The sequence below is a fragment of the Anarrhichthys ocellatus genome, unplaced genomic scaffold, assembly GCF_004355925.1.
Source record: "Anarrhichthys ocellatus isolate YVR2014 unplaced genomic scaffold, GSC_Weel_1.0 scaffold16, whole genome shotgun sequence".
Lineage (NCBI taxonomy): Eukaryota > Metazoa > Chordata > Actinopteri > Perciformes > Anarhichadidae > Anarrhichthys > Anarrhichthys ocellatus.
In genome coordinates, this window is record NW_022280046.1 from 9,130,269 (window position 1) to 9,144,465 (window position 14,197).

Genomic DNA, 14,197 nt, shown 5'->3' on the forward strand with positions numbered 1-14,197 from the left:
CTCTGATCCAGAGCCGTTTTTCCAGGAAGGACTGCCTGGTAGTTTCATCGACACCGTCAAACTGGGACTGAGACATCTTCATGTTCCTCCTGAGAGCGAAAACACAAGAGTCGGCTGTGAGACGGCGCCGGGGTGCTAAAGGTGTCCCGACTCATCTCATTCATCCGGGTAGCGCAATGCTATCCTGCACCCGAGGTCAAACGCTTGGAATGCGAGAACTGACCTGATGATGTAGAACTTCTCCTCCTCGCCGTACTCCTCCCTGCAGATGGTGAAGCGGTAAAACCAGGAGGCGTACCAGGAGGCGTACTGGGTCAGGTAGTAGGGGGAGAGCACGATCTGGCACAGCAGGATGTCTGACAGGTTGGGCTTCTGGTAGCCCCCCTGGATGTCGATCTTGTTTTTGATGATGTCACGGATCACCTCCTCATCCTGCTCCCGGATCTCCTCCTTGGTGCGGCGGTTCTTGCCCTTCTCCTTGGTGCGGTTGAGGAGGCCCTGCTGCTTGGCGATCTCCGTGGCCTGGATCCGGTACTTGGGCACCGTCACCAGGTAGTTGATGGCCTCGTTGTAGCTGCTGTGCCAGCTGTAGTACTGGAGGAGAGACAGGGAGGTGAGAGGTGCGTGTGTGCTAACGGGGGTTTTACCCGCTTTGACCTTACCTGCCTCGCTTACTCTAGTCGCAGTTTTCACTAAATAAATAGTCTGGATCTCAGATAAGTAAACAAATTGAGTAAGTATGTCAACGTATCACGGTTAGATAAAAACATTACCTAAATATCAAAGTGTACTGTAAGAAGAATGAAAAATTTACTTCATAGAATAAGTAAAGTATTCGACAACAGCTGATACTCCATGCTACGCACACATGGTCAGTATCGAGGTTTGATAATTAGCCCGGGTCACATACGACCACAGATGAAAATGTGCCTTCAGCTGTATAAACTGTGTAAACAAAGAGAAGTAAATATCCTCCATCAAAATCATTTTTCTTACCGTGTCAACAAGTCCCGTTAAAAGACCGACAATGTGTTCCGTCCGTCTCTCAATACGTTCTGCCTTCACTGCTCTTGTCTTTTTACTGAAGAAATCTTTCAAATGGCTTACAAGTGTGGTTTATTTTTCTAAAAATGCTTGACACTAGGTTTCAGCAAATGCCACTCAAACGGGAGGAAATTGTGCATTTGTTTGGGACTATTTTCAGTGGCGGATTAATCCACATTTGGTGCTCTCGTGAGTATTTCCACCTATTTAACAAAACGGTGCATGTGGGATTGAGTGTGTGTGTGTTCAGGGTTAATAAAGTAACATGTCAACCAGTGCAACACTGGGTTCACTGATGAGTTTCAATAGTTTTCGCACAAGAATGGAGCTCTATATGAGAATATATCAGGCGTTGATAAACACACGATACTTGCTAGTAGAGTATATTCATCGTTGGTTTGAGTAGGACGACAAAAGAATATCACCAGATGTATTCTTTAGAGGACTTTTATTTCCCATGGTCTGAGAGTCAGGAGTCAGAAGTCTCTGTTTCTGACAAAATAAAAACTTCCCACATAGTCTGCCTGCCTGCCGTGTGTTTGGAACCTGCTGGTAGTTTTCTGGCTGCGGTCATACCTGGAAGATGGAGATGGCACAGATGGTGACCAGGATGACGATTCTGACGTCCACCTTGGGGGTGAGCTGTCGGCGGTAGTAGGTGTAGTAGTGCTGGTAGTACTCCTCGGGGTGGTCCAGCATGTAGTCGTAGTCCCTCCGAGCGTCCTCGTCCTGCACACACAGACAGAGACACATCATTTCTGTTATTAAAAGAAGGTTTAGTTTTATTAAGACCTGCAGGAGGAGCTCAGCCAAACCTGGTTCTACAATATTATTTATAGTGTTGCCAAAGAAACAAATAAAAAACTATGTTAAGTCTTAGGATATCTCTGTTAATACCTGCAGCAGTTATTCACCTCTCTCAGGTATGTTTTAAAGTGCAAATTCTGCAGAGGAATTTCTTCTTGTGGGGCCAAAAGTAATCTTCTCTGCCTATGTGGACACAAACCAAGCGTTTGAACATGTACATCAGTGCTGCAATTATACCCATCAATATTTAGGTTATTCAGGAAACTTCCACCTCAGTGTGTAACCGCGCCGGACTCATCTAATCTCACAGAAAATGTGTGCGAAGTGCTGAACATTTTAAAGATGCTTTGTTTTTTACCGCTTCGATTATTGTAGAGGAGTGCGGGGAACTTCTTATACCCGGATGGTAAATAAATGTGAGAGTACCATTTAAAAAAAATAAAAAATGGGTGATGTTAAAACCTCTCTAAGACAACCTGGGATATAAATCTGAGAGGTCACAAGATAAGTAAATTATTATAATTACTATAATTTCTGCTACACAGTACACTTTCACTGCTATAAATCCATTCAATGAAACAACCTGAGAACAATCATCTCTTTGGTTGCACTGAACTAAACCGGTTGGGAAGTATTGCTGTGGGAAATAAATGACTGAATTATTACAAAAGCATAATGTCTGAATGTCAGGGAAAGAAACATATGGATTATCATTAATATTATATATTAATATAGAACAGTACAGAGATGCAAACTACGAGGCAGAATTTGCAGTAGGGCACATTAAGGGACATGAAAATCAGATTTATATGAATATCACCATGTTCATCATGAACATCAATGTGTGAGGAACCACTAGTTCCATCGTGGATTGTGACCAATAGGATGTAATCACATAGAATAATAATATTAAGTTAATTTATGAATGTTACGACTATGGTAAACCATGGCATAGCAGATAAACAGACACTGTAAAAGAAAATGACAGTATCGCTGTATGGCACTAGCACATACGTCATCATAAGGCAACATCAGTCCCTACGTGGACATTATATTATACATATGGACACAATAATCCCTACAGGAGTATTGGGAAGGAGAAAGTGGACAAAGTGCTATACTGTATTAACGTTAGAGGAGTTAATGAGGATGTTATTGGACACGTGGACATAAAGGTCTCGTAGATTAAACAGACACGAGTGGCCGCTGGAAGTTTCTGAATGAAACTCCAGGGTCTTTGACAGAGACCTGGACCGACCTTTAACGTCTCGTACGCAGTCGCGATGAGCAGGAACTTCGTATGGGCGGACTCACGGGTCTCTCCCTCCGAGCCGGGCTCTCCCGGCCGGAACCGGTCCGGGTGGTACCGGCGGGCCAGCTGCCGGTAAGCCCGGGCGATATCCAACTTGGCGGCCTCCCGGGTGACACCGAGCACATCGTAGCAGACCTCGGTGCCGCAGTAGAGGCCGTCCACCAGCGCGGTGACCGCCGGCAGGGAGGACACGGAGAACAGGAGTACCGCGAGCCGCCACCAAGGCTTCGTCGTCCGCGGACACCCAGCAAACCCTCCGCCACCGCCGCGGCAGCGCTCCGTGGGGGCAGCCATCTCTGTTCGACTGCCGCTGCTGCCAACTCCGCTCAGGAGCCCAGGCTGTCCTGGTCCTGTCGCACGCTGCTCACGTCATCACTCCGAGCCTGGACGAAAAGATGACGATGCATCAAAGATCGTCTGTGGCGGAGTGCGACATGAAGATATGCAGACTTTTCTCATGTTTTGTTTCTTTTTTTATTGATCTGTTGCTTTCTTTCTTTCCTTCTTTATCGCTCTTCTTGGTTGAGAAGCTGGTCAGTGGTTACAATAATGGAACATTGTGGGAAATACACTTTGCTATATATTATATATATATATAATATTACGTGAAAATTAAAAAGCATTGCGGCCCAATTGCAATTACATTTCAGTGCTGTCAGTTGTTTCCCCTCTTTATTTAATATTGTTAAACAACCAAACAAACCATATCATACATCTCTATCTTACTGCTGTCCCAGCATGGCTTCAACAAAACCAGACTAATACTAAAACAAAACACAAGGGGGAGACATTTGCAATAACAGATAATGCTTAGCGACCAAATTAAGCACAGTCTGCAGGTTATACAACCTGTGACAGATAAAAGACACATTGACAACCTCAAGCCTATTAGCAACTTAAATGTTAAACATAAAATCTTCACTCATTTAATAGCCAATAGACTTAAAAAAGTTAGTTGGACCCAAAAGCAGATTCAAGACGCACCAGTAAAATGATTGAGGTGAATGATGGCTCTTTCCTTACGAGATGAGATATAATTGTCAAACAATCTATTAACTCGTTAGTGTCAAAACAGCTTAAAAACAAATTGATAAGAAATGGTTGATGAATAAATTAGATGTGTAATAAAGTCTCTGCATTCCTCTGATTTCATGTGTTTTTATGTACCATCTTAAATCCTTGATGTTTCTGTTTAAATTGAATGAGCTGTTCTCTTTGTTTACCTTTTGGTAACCCCGTGTTTACCCTTTGAATTGTGGGTAATTCCCAAACACAAAGTCTGCAAGAATGCAATCTTAAGGAAAGGGTTCATAAAGGGCTCAAAATGTCTGTGAGGAAGTCCTCAAACACTCGATGACTTGACAGTGAGACAGAACTAAACCCTCATTTGGAGGAAGATGGTTCCAATATATATTTCAGATTTCTATAAAGCATTGATATGGTTGAACATTCATTTATTTTGCAATGACTAAAACTATTTGGTTTCAGACAAAATTTTAGAAATATACTTTACTCATTATTATTAACTATATATTTCATGACGACCTCAACATATGGAACTAGAAAAAGATTCTTAAACAGGGTAAACATCATTGTTCTCCGTTATTGTTCCTCATTAAATTAAATCTATGTAATAAATTAAGGGAATTAAACAGTTAATGTTTTGGGACAAGCAGTTGATATCAAGTCAATTAACAGACGATGTCGCCCTTTTTATTAAAACTGCTGCACCATTATAGATGCGACCCAGATTTCCAGTTCTGCAGCTGGTAATAATACAAAATCAAAAGAGGAGAAAAATAATAAAAGTAGCAGAATCTTTAACACTGGATTTTACCTGCTCAAGCAGCGCAGCTCCAACCGGCACAGAGCTGAAGGAGGGCTTCGGGCCTGTGTCCGACACAGACCTGAAGGAGGGCTTCTGGCCTGTGACCGACACAGACCTGAAGGAGGACTTCGGGTCTGTGACCGACACAGACCTGAAGGAGGACTTCTGGCCTGTGACCGACACAGACCTGAAGGAGGACTTCTGGCCTGTGACCGACACAGACCTGAAGGAGGACTTCGGGCCTGTGACCGACACAGACCTGAAGGAGGGCTTCTGGCCTGTGACCGACACAGACCTGAAGGAGGACTTCGGGCCTGTGACCGACACAGACCTGCTTTTTATCTCTTTATTGCAATTAAATTACAGAAAAAAATCTGTTTATTTTGGTCCTTACGGCTGTTGTAAACTAGCCGACTTGTGGCTTGCTAGATACATTGAATACAGCTCCGGATGATGTACCGACGAATCTGGGACTTTCACAACATGTACAAAGCAACATTAGTTATTTCGACCCTGGTTGTTGTGTCTACATGGAGGTAAACGCCAGCGCGTCTATTTCGAGTGACACAAATAATACAAACGATCCGGTGGCCAAAACACACAAAACAAAAATCGCTTTTACGATTCTCTAGATTCACTATAGACAGGCTGTTTAATACTTACAATTTCAAATAGATGCAAGTTACACACCAGTAGCAGTAGCAGCAGTGACCCCACCGCCACCATCCCCAGGAGGTGTAGGCTCCTCCAATCATTAGTACATGTAATGCAAAATACTAAAATGCAAAATCAAACAAATAAAAATGATAGAACTTTGGAGAAAGAAGACAATATAATACACTTCTACATCAACGTCTGTTTACAGGTCTAAGGCAGTACTACTGCGTATATGAAAAAAGTTGTATAAAGCTGCTCATCTTTGCTTGAGGGCATTGCCCCGGGGCTACGTTAGCTGCAACAAGCAGAACACACCTGAATTGAGTTGCATTGTGAGCACCAGGTTTTAATCAGGAGAAAGAATGCGTGGAATAAAAAAGCCGATATCTCTGGCCCTGCATTGATTTGAATCCTTTACTGTCCATCGTGAGTCAGACAATGCTACGCTAATCGTTGTGTGTCTATCGTCATTTGCACATCTGGAGTGCACTGATCAGCACATATAGCTAGGCTAAAGTACACAGCACTCAGCATCTTTGTTTTTGACAAACATTGGGAGAATATTTTTAAAGTAAGGAATTTTCTTGATGAGTTTTAGAACTTGCTTAGAGTTCTTTGAGTTGTTGTTGAATAGGTGATAACGACCGCCGCACTGTTCAACAATGGTCCGGAGGCCATCATGTGTATTTATAAAGTCATCCAGACTTCCTTTCAGGTCCTCTCTGTGGGTCAGCAGCACGATTGTGCTTTCTCTGATCTTCCAGCCAAGCTTGTCCTCCAGCCTTTGTACTATTTCTCTCTCACTGCCCGTGAACCGGCCAACCTGCAACACGAGTAACACCGCGCATCGCCCTGGCTGACAGTACTTCTTACACTCATCGACCTGTGCCTGGGAGTCTTTCACTTCGTCGTTAAAGAAGTCTGGAGTGTCTACCAGTCTCACCCTGGTCCCGAATGGCTTCTCCACTACTTTGACCACACACTGGGTAGTTATTGGTAAGGAGCTTGACTCAGATTTAAAAAGGTCTATTCAATTTATCTTGGAGTTCCCAGCAGTCAGGATGGTGTTCGCTGATGCACTCTTTCCGGTCCCACTTAGTCCCAGCAGAACAATGTTAAATGTGTCATCTGACGAATCCAAGGCCCTGTTACCTTGAAGACAGTTAGAGCAAAATGTCCATGTTTTTGTGAAAATCATTTCATCAAAAGATCTTAAACATAAATGCTCGCACATTAGACCTGTTGATAACCTTACGTGTTTGAATAACTCAGCATTTTCCCCTTAAATTACACTTTATTAGCAAAGGGATGCTGCTAAACACAGATGGACATTACATTTGTCACAATGTCTATCTTATTATATTTTGATATATTTGTCAAATTGTATCTCTTGAAGCATACCAATGTGATGTTCAGGTGCTGCTGCAGCAAAGGAATCTTGTGAGGTGGACGGAATCATGGTGTTGGCACCTGTGAGGATGCAACATACATACTGCTGTTTATAAAGGCAAGTTTAAAAAAACCTTTATAATTGCACCTGGCACTTTTCTCACAGCTAGTTGTTGCTCTTTAACCTGCGTTAGTTTATAAAACATACAGTGAGCTGAAAGTACATTTTAGAATGTGAGGTCTCTGTTCCTGGTTGGCACAGCAAAGTACATTTAATACAATGTTTGGCGGTCAAGGTTTAATATGGAGAGGAGCACATGCAGCTTCTCTTCTCATTTCATTCAACAGATTAGTTGTATCAGTTTCTGACTCCTGTTTCATGCTATTCTCCTGTGGCTATGGGATTCCAAGGTGTTGATGCAGTGTGCTGTTGCTACTTCAGCCAACTAGATGCTCAAGTAACAAAAGACGGAATATGAAAACTCTGCAACACTAGCTGTTGTGACACAAGGCTTTTCTTATGAAGGTCCTGTGACGACAAGCGTTGGTGAAATAAAGTAGATTCTTCCAGTTAGTTAGCAAATGTTGCAGAGTTGTTTTTGTCATATTGGGATCCCAAGGTGGTCCCAGGCCAGAAGGGATATGTAGTCCCCCTCCAGGGTGTTCTGGTTCTACCCTGAGGGTCTCTTCGTAGTTGGATGTGCCTCCACAGGGAGGCCTCCAGGATGGATACCTATCAGAGGCCAAAGCACCCAACTAGCCACTTGTTTCGTTACAGCAGCCGCTTTGCTTCATCGAAAATGCTTGTTGGATGACCGAATTTCAATTTGGAACTCCATCCAAAACAATTTCTGGATAACGGGCTGTCGGAAACCGTTCCAGCTTTCGGTACAATGGGCCATTTTTTGGACTATTGTTTTTTTTTCAGAATAATGGGCTGTAACCATTTTACAAATAAAGTACAATAGAAAGTAATTGAAACCAGATATTTACCTTCTCTCCCATGGTGAGACGGTGAATGGCCATCGTATCTGAAATAGACCAGATGCAAGATGATAGCAATAGAGAGAAGTCCCAACCTGCTTTGGGGCTACTTTGTGTCCGTCAAAGTCTTTCATAGCGGGTTTCTGAAATTTGACTTTTTGGAAATCTAGAGCATGATTTTCTGTATTTTATGTAGTGACCTCTATGCATGAAAGGGTTAATTAATTTCTCCTACTTGAATGGGCAATAAATTGTGAACAATTTAAACAAAGATGTAACACTGACCACGTATTTAAGGTGATTAGTTGATTGACAAAATACACAATATGTGTATTCTTGGAAAATACCCCAGTTCCCCCAGGGCAGAACTGTTATGTAGTAATGATGATCCTACCTTATCTTCTCAAAGGTTGCCTTTCTTCTCATCACTACATCTTCACTGTAGTTTTTGTAGTCATACTGGAAAGACGGTTTGGCTGAACAGCAATTCAAACAGACTTTGTCCACACATTCATTGGCGACTACCAAGTGGTTGCTGAACCTTTGTTTCAGTGAAAAGTAGTGTTCAATGTCCTGTAAAATGATGAGCAACTTTGCTGTGATATTTTCACCAAAGGTTTCCTGAAGTTTAATGACTTGAGCCATGACTTTTTCCTCTTGTGAGTTTTCTGAATCTATGGCCAGTATGAACAGATCAGGGCCAGGAAGAGTATGTGCCATGAAGTCAATAATCATCTGGTCCAGGTTCAGACAATCGTCTCTAAAGAAGTCAGGGGTATTGACGACTTTGAATCTTTCATTGGTTTCCACGACGACATTGTTAGACACTTCGTTAAAAGCACTATCACTATGGAGGATAATTTTTCCAATGGCGTTCTTTAACTGGACCCTCTTTCCAAACATAGCGACGATGAATTTTTTTGGAGCATATGCTGTAGTGACAAACACAACAGTAAAGGTTTTAATTCACAATCTGGAAATAACATACTCTCGTGCACTACAGGGGTGTGTCAGTTTCTGTTTGTCGGCAGCAAGCAAACAGTGTTTTGTTAACAGCATAAACAATATAGAAAATGACTGCCTAATTAGCTGTGTGCAAACTGATGTTAGCGCTGCACTTTTTTGAGGAAGAAGGCGTGTAAGAAGAGTCCATGTTTGCAGAATAACGTTTGTGCCTAAATATGTTAGTGGAAATGCAGGAAAATGCAAAGAAAAATCTGAAATTTTTTTCTATACTTGGCTTTGGTGGAAAGATGGTGTAACCTTTAAAGTCTCAGTGAAACAGAAGTCAGAGTGTCTTTAGCTTCTGTACTGTGACGTATTCCGCAGTGTGTCTCTGGCAACAGAGTAATATAGACAAATGTGACTGACCGTCCCGCTTCCCAGGGCCGTGAACTCAGTGCCCGCTGTGCTTCATCTCGCTCTGGGGAGTGAAGGACCCCCTGTTTCTGGCGAAACTGTCCTAAGTGCACGCTTCAACCCGGCTTTAAACACGGAGCCCATCTCGTTTACCACGCTTTGTGTGACATTTTTTGCCATGTCATCTCCATTCACAATGTGTTTATGATTGAATTACAGTGTAAAAATAGTCATTAAAAATGTTACTTTAGTAATAGTACAAAAGTATTAGCATCAGAATATACTTAAAGTTCAATAAGTCAAAGTATACTCATTATGCAGAATGGCCCACTTCAAATAATATATTTATAATTTGATGATAATTATTGATGCATTAATGCTTTCATCACTACCCATAAGGTCCCATGGTGACACAGGTGTCACAGACACTTTTAATATCCTGGAAAGTTACCTCTACAGTTTTATCCTTGATTATAACTCTTGAAGTCCCTAAGTGACACATACGGAACATCCTGGTGAAGTTATGTGACAGTGAGTTAATTTGGGTACCAATGACATCACTTCCAAAATGGCTGCATGGCTGGTCAGCACATTTGGCAGAATTAGTTAATTTCAAAAAGATTGTTTTTGTTGTTAAAGGTTTCAACACATTTAACAATTCTAATTATTTGATTACATGTCCTACATTACATCTAAACTGTTCTAACCATGTTTATCAAAGTAATATATGTCTAAAAAGTTATAGAAAAATATCGCTTTAAACTTATAATTGTCTCAGAAAAACCGATGTGACATATTTGTCATAATAAGGAAAATAGTAATGAGCATGAACGGTACAGTGTTCAGGAAGATCATCCAAGGAGGAAACAATTTTGTGTTGAAAAACAAATCTGAAAAAGATTTTTTGGTTAAATCTCACTATAAAAGTTATAATTTTGATATGTGTTGTGGAAATGCAAATAAAAAAGCATATATTTGTTACCAAGCAAAAATAGGCCAAGTTGATTGGTTTTCAAAAGCAACTGTGGCTAAGTGGAGAGCAGGGCTGTCCTTCGATCGGCGGTTCGATCCATGGCTCCGGCACCGCTAGTCGCATATCGATGTGTCCTTGAGCAAGACACTTAATGGTGGGGCTAACCCCAAAATTGCTCCCGTAGCTGTGCCTACGGTGTATGAATGTAATAGAATCAGAATTGTAAGTTGCTTTGGATAAAAGAGTCTGCAGGGATTACTGTAATGTAATAAGCTCATTTTAAGTACTTTAATAATCATACACTACTTAATACATCATAGTTTATTAGTTGATTTATATTTTGTATTAAGAATCTGAATTTGCAAAGTAGCCTCTAGTAACTAATATTGTCAAATTTATTTATGAAGTTAAAAGTACAAATCTTCACTCTGAGATGTAATTAACTAGTAGTATAAAGTTACATACCGTAAAATAGAAATAGTCAAGTTAAGTAGGCTGGTACCTGAAAATTGTACTTAAGTACAGTACTTGAGTAAATGTACTTTGTTACTGATAAAACAAAAGCACAACATTGTTTACAAGAGCACAACGTTTTTCATACATCCAGCCTCTAAATTTCGCTCTCAAAGTGCACCAGATTGCTGGTGTTTTTGAATTTGAATATACATTAGCAACTCCAGATGCAAAACAAAAATATTTCTTCAAATAATTTTGTTACAATTTTTCAATATGTCAGGGGTTTAAGATAGGGGCATGTAATGCCCCCCCCCCCCACACACACACTATTGAAAAAAAACCACACAAGCATCACTTACGTGGTGGATCTCCTTTAGAACTCATTTTAGCTGCTCGGTAGAGATCAGTCAGCAGGGAGGTATCACAGTAGTCTCTGGATCAGCTTTGGAGTGTGTCAGACTGAAACACACTGATATAGGTTGATCCACCCAGTGGGCGGAGAGCTGAAAGTGGCTTCACACTAAGATAATAGTGAGCTCTGCCTCCTCTCATTTTACAAAAAGTCCAGGACAGACAAAGATGGGTATAAACTCCTCGATCCCTGAAGGTGCAGTGTTACGATCTTCTTAAGCTCCTTTCAGCATATTGCACCTAACACTTGTAGTAATTATGTGATGGGTTCATGTGATGGGTTCATGTGATGGGTTTTACTGTATAATATATTACTATTTGCAGGTTCTCCACTGAGGATCGTGATGATTGGGAAAACTGGAGTTGGAAAGAGTGCAGTCGGTAACACCATCGTGGGTAAAAATGTCTTCCACTCTGAGGCGAGTGCGCATTCTGTGACGATGACCTGCAAGACAGAACGAGCATTCGGTGGCAGAGAGATCCACGTGGTCGATACGCCTGGGATCCTGGATACGTCTAAAAGTGCAGAGAGCATAAAGAAAGAGATTGCAAAATGCATCCAGGTGTCCACTCCCGGCCCTCACGCCTTCCTGCTGGTCATCCAGGTCGGCAGGTTCACCAAAGAAGAAGAGAACTGCGTGCAAGCCCTGGAGAAAATCTTCGGACCCGAGGCGTCCAAGTACATGATCGTTCTGTTCACGCGTGGCGATGAGCTGAAGCCCAGAACCATTAGTGAGTATGTGCAAAACGGCCACCCGAAACTTAGAGAGGTGATAAACAGATGTGGTAACCGGTACCATGTCTTCAACAACAACAACAACTGGAAAAGGAGTCAAGTGGTTAAGCTGATCAAGAAGATCGATGAGATGGTGGCGGCAAATGGAGGACAGCCCTTCAGTGAAGAAATGTACAAGGAAGCGGAGCGGACTCTGAAGGAGCAGAGGAAGGACAGAGACACAACAGGCCAACAGGTTTACAACTTCCCCTTCATGGATGAGCTGCTAGAGAGAGTCATTCTGTTTCAAACCATACTGGCTGCTGCCTCTCAGGACAACGCTGACAACCTGGACATCTCCGACATAGCCTCCTGCTCCAACACCATGCCTGCTATCTGATGGAAAAAAAACTCACTTTTGGTCATCTGACACAGAACTAAATGAATTGTTCTGTTGAGATCTGGGTGTGATATTAACTTTTTGTAAAACCCACCACAGTGGCTGGCAGTTCTTATCAGACATGTTTCAAGCAAATAAATTGCAGAAACTGTGACTGTGATTGTAATCAACTCAATTAATTGGTGGTTATTGACTTGTCATGGGAAATTGATCAGGGACAGTTTTAACAGTTAACTATTTATCCAGAAAAAGCACCAAAGTATCTACTTCCAGGTTTTCCAGCATATTGATTTGTTGCTTGGTTTCATGTTTTTAAATGTAATCTCTTTTTGAAGGATGAAGTCAACCTAAAGATGATTCTTTAGTTTGGATTTTTGAACAGTGAATGCATTCTAAAATCAAACCCTGCTTTCAACTGTATGTACAAACAGTGTATAACTTACGGTATGTCGATATTAATGTGAAATAAACGTCAGTCTCTCATCTCAGAGCTGAAATGCTGCCTTTGACCAAGTTTTTTCCCAGTGTAACTTTTTCTCCACAATTTCACAAAATGAAGATATTCTGTAATGACCAACTATTCGACCACATGCAATGTTCCTATTATAACTAGCCTTGATTTACATATCAATAAAGTCTTTATTCCTAGTTTTATTCACTCCTTTCTTGGTCCCTGCAGTTTTTCAAGTGTTCAACAGCTATTTTGTGTCCGTGACTAATTATTCAAATGTATAAAGAACTGTAATCATTCTCTATTGAGAGATTAGTTATAGATTTATGTAAAAAAATACCTCTCCAAATATTGAATTAATTTAATTATTTCATTGTCATGCATGATGTTTCTCGTTGTGTTTTGTCACATAGACAAATAAGGAGCTTAAGAACTGAATTCAATGTTGGGACCACACCATTGAAGGTTTACATGCATCATCTGCTGAAGCATTCCAGTATCTTGGCAGGTCCTAAAAGTCCCAAAATGCCATCTATTGGTTTATTGTACTTGCAGGTGTTTTTTTGTTTTAGTGTCCTTCAGGACAAAAGCCATGCCAATCAAAAGTAAATTAGGTGTCCTGTTTCATAATGGACACACAATTTAAATTATCCACGTGACAATGCAATGACCAGTGCAAGTGGCGTAGAATTAAATATCGATACAAAGACTACTTCTATTTTGTTTCCCAAGAGTGTTAAGCCTAGTTTGTGCTATGATTGGTGAATTCTCTGGCGGTACTAATGTGCCTGCCGATGCTGTGACAAGAGCGTAGACCGAATAAGTTGTTAAATTTGACTCATTTAGCAGCTGGCTACATAGCTAGCTTGCTAATTCCACCCTGTATTTATGCTACAGTGGATACAGAAAATGAGTCAAACCAAAGTTGTCACTTATCTGGCTGGCAATGTGCTTCCTTACGCTGTGACAATACTGCGTGATCACTGGCTTGGCTGGAAAGCACCTTCAGTGACGTTGACAATGAGACCAAGACGCGTGATATCAAATCACCAGACTTGCACCAGCTTTCACAAAGTGATGGCACGAGAATCAGCCAATCGTCTATGTCGGTTAGGCTTCTCACCTCTTTCTCTGAAAGGGCGGAGCTTCTACTACTGGAAAAACACAAACATGGGCCAAAGAATTGCTGAGAAGGGAGGCGCCAGATCTGACAAAGTCCCTGGAGGCAAATGTAATATTTTCCGTGGCCACGCTGTACGGGAAAGTGGAGGTATGTTTTTTGTCACATCAACAATAATGCAGTTGCATTCTTTATGCATCAACAGACAAGATATGAAAAAACATTTTGTGATGTGCTGCATCACTGTCGCTCGCATGTCTCCTGACTGTTTGTGAACCACAAAAGACAAGC

At 41.5% G+C, this 14,197-nt stretch overlaps 2 protein-coding genes across 2 annotated transcripts in view; one reads left to right on the forward strand and one right to left on the reverse strand.

Annotated features, from left to right (window-relative positions):
- The window catches only part of dnajc25 (DnaJ (Hsp40) homolog, subfamily C, member 25), a 6,132-nt gene extending 2,617 nt beyond the window's left edge, over positions 1-3,515 (reverse strand). Inside the window, exons 1-4 of the mRNA XM_031856036.1 lie at positions 3,110-3,515; positions 1,621-1,773; positions 224-594; positions 1-89 (exon numbers count right to left, since the gene is read on the reverse strand). The exon at positions 1-89 is cut by the window's left edge and continues 11 nt beyond it. Of these exons, the coding sequence (XP_031711896.1) occupies positions 1-89; positions 224-594; positions 1,621-1,773; positions 3,110-3,457 (961 nt within the window). The 5' untranslated portion in view covers positions 3,458-3,515. The remainder of the gene's footprint in view (positions 90-223; positions 595-1,620; positions 1,774-3,109) is intronic.
- Positions 3,516-11,564: 8,049 nt separating this feature from the next.
- On the forward strand, positions 11,565-12,335 carry LOC116388248 (GTPase IMAP family member 7-like). Its single transcript, XM_031855931.1, has one exon. It carries the CDS (start codon positions 11,565-11,567, stop codon positions 12,333-12,335), a length of 771 nt encoding a protein of 256 aa, XP_031711791.1.
- Positions 12,336-14,197: the final 1,862 nt, after the last annotated feature.

Bases quoted from the DNA above. Each gene is read 5' to 3' on its own strand.
- LOC116388248 (XM_031855931.1), top strand. From the start codon at position 11,565: ATGATTGGGAAAACTGGAGTTGGAAAGAGTGCAGTCGGTAACACCATC.